The 4551-nt window shown below is 34.7% G+C and overlaps 1 protein-coding gene across 1 annotated transcript; it reads right to left on the reverse strand.

The window, feature by feature from the left end:
* Positions 1 to 1032: 1032 nt before the first annotated feature.
* Positions 1033 to 4262, reverse strand: LOC113349930 (malate dehydrogenase). The gene is made up of 7 exons (XM_026593978.1): positions 4106 to 4262; positions 2583 to 2741; positions 2272 to 2447; positions 1913 to 2190; positions 1675 to 1810; positions 1477 to 1588; positions 1033 to 1329 (listed from the first exon to the last, which is right to left on the reverse strand). The coding sequence occupies exons 1-7, from the start codon at positions 4146 to 4148 to the stop codon at positions 1235 to 1237; spliced, it is 999 nt and encodes a 332-aa protein (XP_026449763.1). The 5' UTR covers positions 4149 to 4262; the 3' UTR covers positions 1033 to 1234.
* Between the last annotated feature and the right edge of the window lie 289 nt (positions 4263 to 4551).

Below are 4551 nucleotides of genomic sequence, written 5' to 3' on the forward strand. Positions count from 1 at the left end.
GGATTCAAAGGTTAGTACCTGCGACCATCTTGATTAATTTTTTTTCTTCCATTTATGATCATAAGTGTAGTCTTCTTCATTAAATGAAGATTTAATCAAGAGATTATTTTCTAGTTTTAATTGTTTAAATAGAGTTGTAATTAGTAAAAGAATGGTTACAAGAATTGTAAGCGGACATCGGACATTTTTCTTCACTTTTTTTTTATTCATTAGTTATGCAACCCGATTATGCGATTGATGCATGATTGATTATTATTTTTTACTGTGAAATGTGATTGTTTCTTGATTTAATGTATTTTTTCCAACATTTTAATAGCTTTAGGCAACAAAAAATATTTTTCCATTAAAAAATATCTCATAGGATCAGAATATATTTTCCACTTTTCCATCAGGCCACGTTAAATAAATTTCATTTAAATTTTTTTTGGTAGGATCAGAATCAATCAGAAGTTCTGGTTAACCACATCGCTCAAAAAACTCTGTTTTCATATAAAAAAAATATTACTCATTTTTCCGTTCCGGTTAACCACATCGCTTAAAAAAATTCTGTTTTTATATAAAAAAAATATTACTCATTTTCCAGTTCGTATGACCGGTGAGTATGGGAATAAAAAAATTCTGTTTTTATATAAAAAAAATATTACTCATTTTCCCGTTCGTATGACCGGTGAGTATGGGAATAGTAATTGAGATCACATTGGTTCACCTTCAGATGGTCGGTAATGGCTCCAATTACTATGCACATCATGTCATGTCATAGTACCGATAATGTCCATTTTAAAATTCGGGTCGGTATTCATTATATTGGTCTTTATAATACAAGCTTGTAATGATACCAGCGACATTCCCTGTGCACATGCCAATGGATAAATGAAACTACAACGAAGTAAATTACCGACTGTTTATGCATGATTTTCTCCTAGCTAAAAAATACTAATCCTAATTTATTGTTCTACACTTCTACTAGAAATGCATTAAATTTTCTTAGTTTGAGAAGTTGGTATAAGAAAAACCTACCAAGACAAGAAAAGATTCAAAGAAAACTGAACTTTAAATTAAGCATTCAAAAAGTAGCATCTACAGCTCTAAATCATAACAGTTCGGCGGACAGGAACCTGCCTTTCTTTTGTTTTTTATTATTACTCAAAACCAAAGTGCTTCCCTAATTCTCCCACCATATAAAATGATGAGGTTAATCAACTCTCACACAGAACTAAAAGGAAATGGAGAGCATCTAAGCAAGGCATGAGTACGCCAAAGCCTTTTCCTCACTGAGTTCCTCTGCTGTTTTGTTCAATTTGTTCCTTGAGAAGTCATCGATTGAAAGTCCTGTTACCAAGTAACAGATAAACGGGAAAATGATAAGCTACATGTCTAGGTTCAACAGACTCTCAGATTCAGATTCAATCTTCTTTTTCTTTTAAGCATTTTAATTGAGACAAAAAAGAATAAATAAATGATGGAAATAAAGCATACCTTGTACAATTGACCATTCTCCATTTTTGCAAGTCACGGGGAAAGAATAGATGAGCCCAGCAGGTACATCGTATGACCCGTCAGAGTACACTCCCATTGAAACCCAAGTGCCCTGAAATCCCCCATGGAGAAAAAGAGTATGAGCAAAGTTCACATTTACAATTCTGATTATGGAAAATGGGTCTATAAAATAGTTACCTCTGGAGTTCCAACAACCCAATCACGAATGTGATCACAAGCAGAACTTGCAGCAGATAAGGCACTTGAGAACTTTCTTGCTTTGATAATTGCAGCACCACGTTGTTGAACAGTGCTGATAAATTCTCCATTCAACCTTCAAAGATAAAAATATATGTATTAAGCCAAAGTTGTCCAGCAAATTAAAAATGCAAGTTTGCTTAATTAAAAAAAAAAGTCTAGTAAAATGTCTGCATACCATGCATCATCAGCAACAAGCTCCCTAACAGCCTTTTCTCCAGCTGATGTTTTGACAGTTGCATGGGTAACATCTGGGTACTGAGTAGAAGAGTGGTTTCCCCAAATGATAACATTCTTAACATCACTGACTTGGACACTCAATCTCTCTGAGACTTGACCAAGAGCCCTGTTGTGATCTAAACGGGTAAGGCAAGTAATGTTTTTCTCAGGGATGGATGGAGCAAACTCTTTAAGGATCAACGCGTTGGTGTTTGCAGGGTTGGCAACAACTAGTACCTGCATAAACAATAAGCAAAAATGTCCTTAGCGCACTAATCTAACCATATCTTTTTATTATTGATTTGAAAAAAGTCGAACCTTGCAGTTAGCAGCTGCATGTGCTTCCAGGGCAGATGCTTGGGACTTGTAGATAGAAACATTTCTGGACATCACATCTTTTCTCTCCATTCCTTCTTTCCTGGGGAATCCACCAACCATGACTGCGATGTTGACCCCCTTACATGCCTCCACAACATCAGTTGTAGCAACAACACCTGATCGAAGCAAAAAGTTTAGTTATTTCTATCTTAATGAAAAAGGGAGAACAAATTATGTATCTCAATCAACTATTCATGTGAAATTTCAAAAACATCACTTTGAACAAAAAAGAAAGAAAAATGAGTATCTACCTTTAAGAAGAGGAAAAGCAGCATCAACCAGCTCCATTTTAACTCCATTCAAAGCCTCTGCTGCTGGTGGAATGTCAAGCATATGCAAGATAACAGGCTGATCAGCACCCAACATCACTCCCCTAGCAATCATGGGTACGAGAGCATACCCGATCTGTCCTGCAAATTCGACCAATCGCAAAAGAAGAATAGAGTAAAGATTAGACCATGTTCAGTCCGTTTCTTTTTTAATCATACCCAACTGATTAACAAGCACCTATATGAAATACTCTTGACATAGGGGGATTAAAAAATCTTACATAGGAAAACATAAATGCACAATCCGTATTATTCACGAGGCTATATAGAAAAACTCACAGACAATACTGACCATAACTTTGCCAGACAAAACTTCCTTAAGAATTTAAGTGTTTCAGAGAATCTTTATAACATAGATTTGATACATTAACAAGACAGTTCACAAGACCCCGCTACTAGGATGCCCAATGGACATCTGATGATGTAATTTGATGTGATAAACAACATAATTATATGCATTAGATAACCTAAAGTGGTGGCAAAATAGAGATCTTTGCAAAAATTCACTAAAAGGAAAAAGAACACATAACAAATGCAATTGGAAAAATCCTCTTGCAGAGAGGAATATAAAGGTCAAAACATAACCTCCAGCATATATGAGGTGAAGTCAGACCAACATATATAGAAGCAGGTAAAACGACATACTAAAATGCGAAGGAAAAAAATGCGAAGGAAAAAAATGCCCTCTATATGACATGGAATCCATGGTAATGTAAATGGTGGTACAAGAACTAGATTGAAGTAGTGCAGACAAAAAAAAAATATTAAATAACCATTTGGATAATAAGAAACTCTCAAGTGTTAGTGCTGAAAATGAACACTTGTGACAAACGCGGAAAACAAACAGTTGTGACAAATGCAGATAACAAACAAACAATAAAAACTAATCACAACAATACAATCCATATCCAACAATTTCTTATGTATTCCAATGAAGAACATTTATAAAGCTTCGTTCGTGCATAACTCGTGAGAATTCTTGACAACACTGACGTAATGGCAAAATCAGAATAGAATTTTTTTTTAAACACACAAAAAACCAGATCAAAATAACTAAAAATGCTCAGATCAAAATACACTCATAATCCATGTAAGTAAACAATGATATCTACAATGCTTTATTACAACGATACAATTACAGTAAATGCGTGGTATAATTTGACATAACCAATCAAAGATCAGAAAACGTTACATCAAGCTTTTTAGGTTTTTCAATATAAATCATCACCTCCGAATCTAATCTTCTAAACACTTCTAATTTTCATTTCCAAACAATCGAAAACTAAAATCCAACTGGATCACATAGATCACTTTAATTAATTTACTAAAATTAGATTAGTTGACTAAACACTGAAAATAAGTCCAGATCTTGATTAGCAGCAGAAATATAAAGAAAAGAAAAAGAACTAGATAAAAATTCAGAAAGTGATCGTTTTTTAACAAACCTGCAGCACCAGTAACAAGAACACGAACTGGATCTTTAGCCATTGAGATTAGATTTAATTGACTAGAGATCAACCCTAAAAGTGGAATTGAAGAAAGAAAATGTATTTCGGATAGATCGACAGAAGAAGAGAGAATTGTTAGTACTCTTATATAGAAGAGAGTACTTAAAAGGACTTGGTGTTTTAATACGCTGGGTGCGTATTAACGCCCTTGCCACAAGTTAAGTTATTGTACTTTTATGTCAAAGTTTGTCGGACCACGCCTTAGGAGTGCACCTGTTGGATTGGTCGATTAGGATTCTTATCTAGCTCAAGGTAATCGCACGGTTGGATTTAGTGACTTATCAACCTGGTACATCAGAATGTGAGTTAAGTCCCCGAGGATGATAAGGTATGTCATCGTCCATGGTAATTCACGTCAGAGTTTAGCTGAATATGCACGACTT

This window comes from Papaver somniferum, chromosome 2, assembly GCF_003573695.1.
Source record: "Papaver somniferum cultivar HN1 chromosome 2, ASM357369v1, whole genome shotgun sequence".
In the NCBI taxonomy this organism is placed as follows: Eukaryota; Viridiplantae; Streptophyta; class Magnoliopsida; order Ranunculales; family Papaveraceae; genus Papaver; species Papaver somniferum.

What these genes read in the sequence shown, in the direction of transcription:
- LOC113349930 (XM_026593978.1), bottom strand. Translation starts at nt 4,148, where the DNA reads ATGGCTAAAGATCCAGTTCGTGTTCTTGTTACTGGTGCTGCAG. An exon ending in ATGCAGCTGCTAACTGCAAG is followed by an intron (nt 2,191 to 2,271) that starts GTTCGACTTTTT and finishes TTGTTTATGCAG; the next exon opens with GTACTAGTTGTTGCCAACCC. An exon ending in CTTGTTGCTGATGATGCATG is followed by an intron (nt 1,811 to 1,912) that starts GTATGCAGACAT and finishes TTATCTTTGAAG; the next exon opens with GTTGAATGGAGAATTTATCA.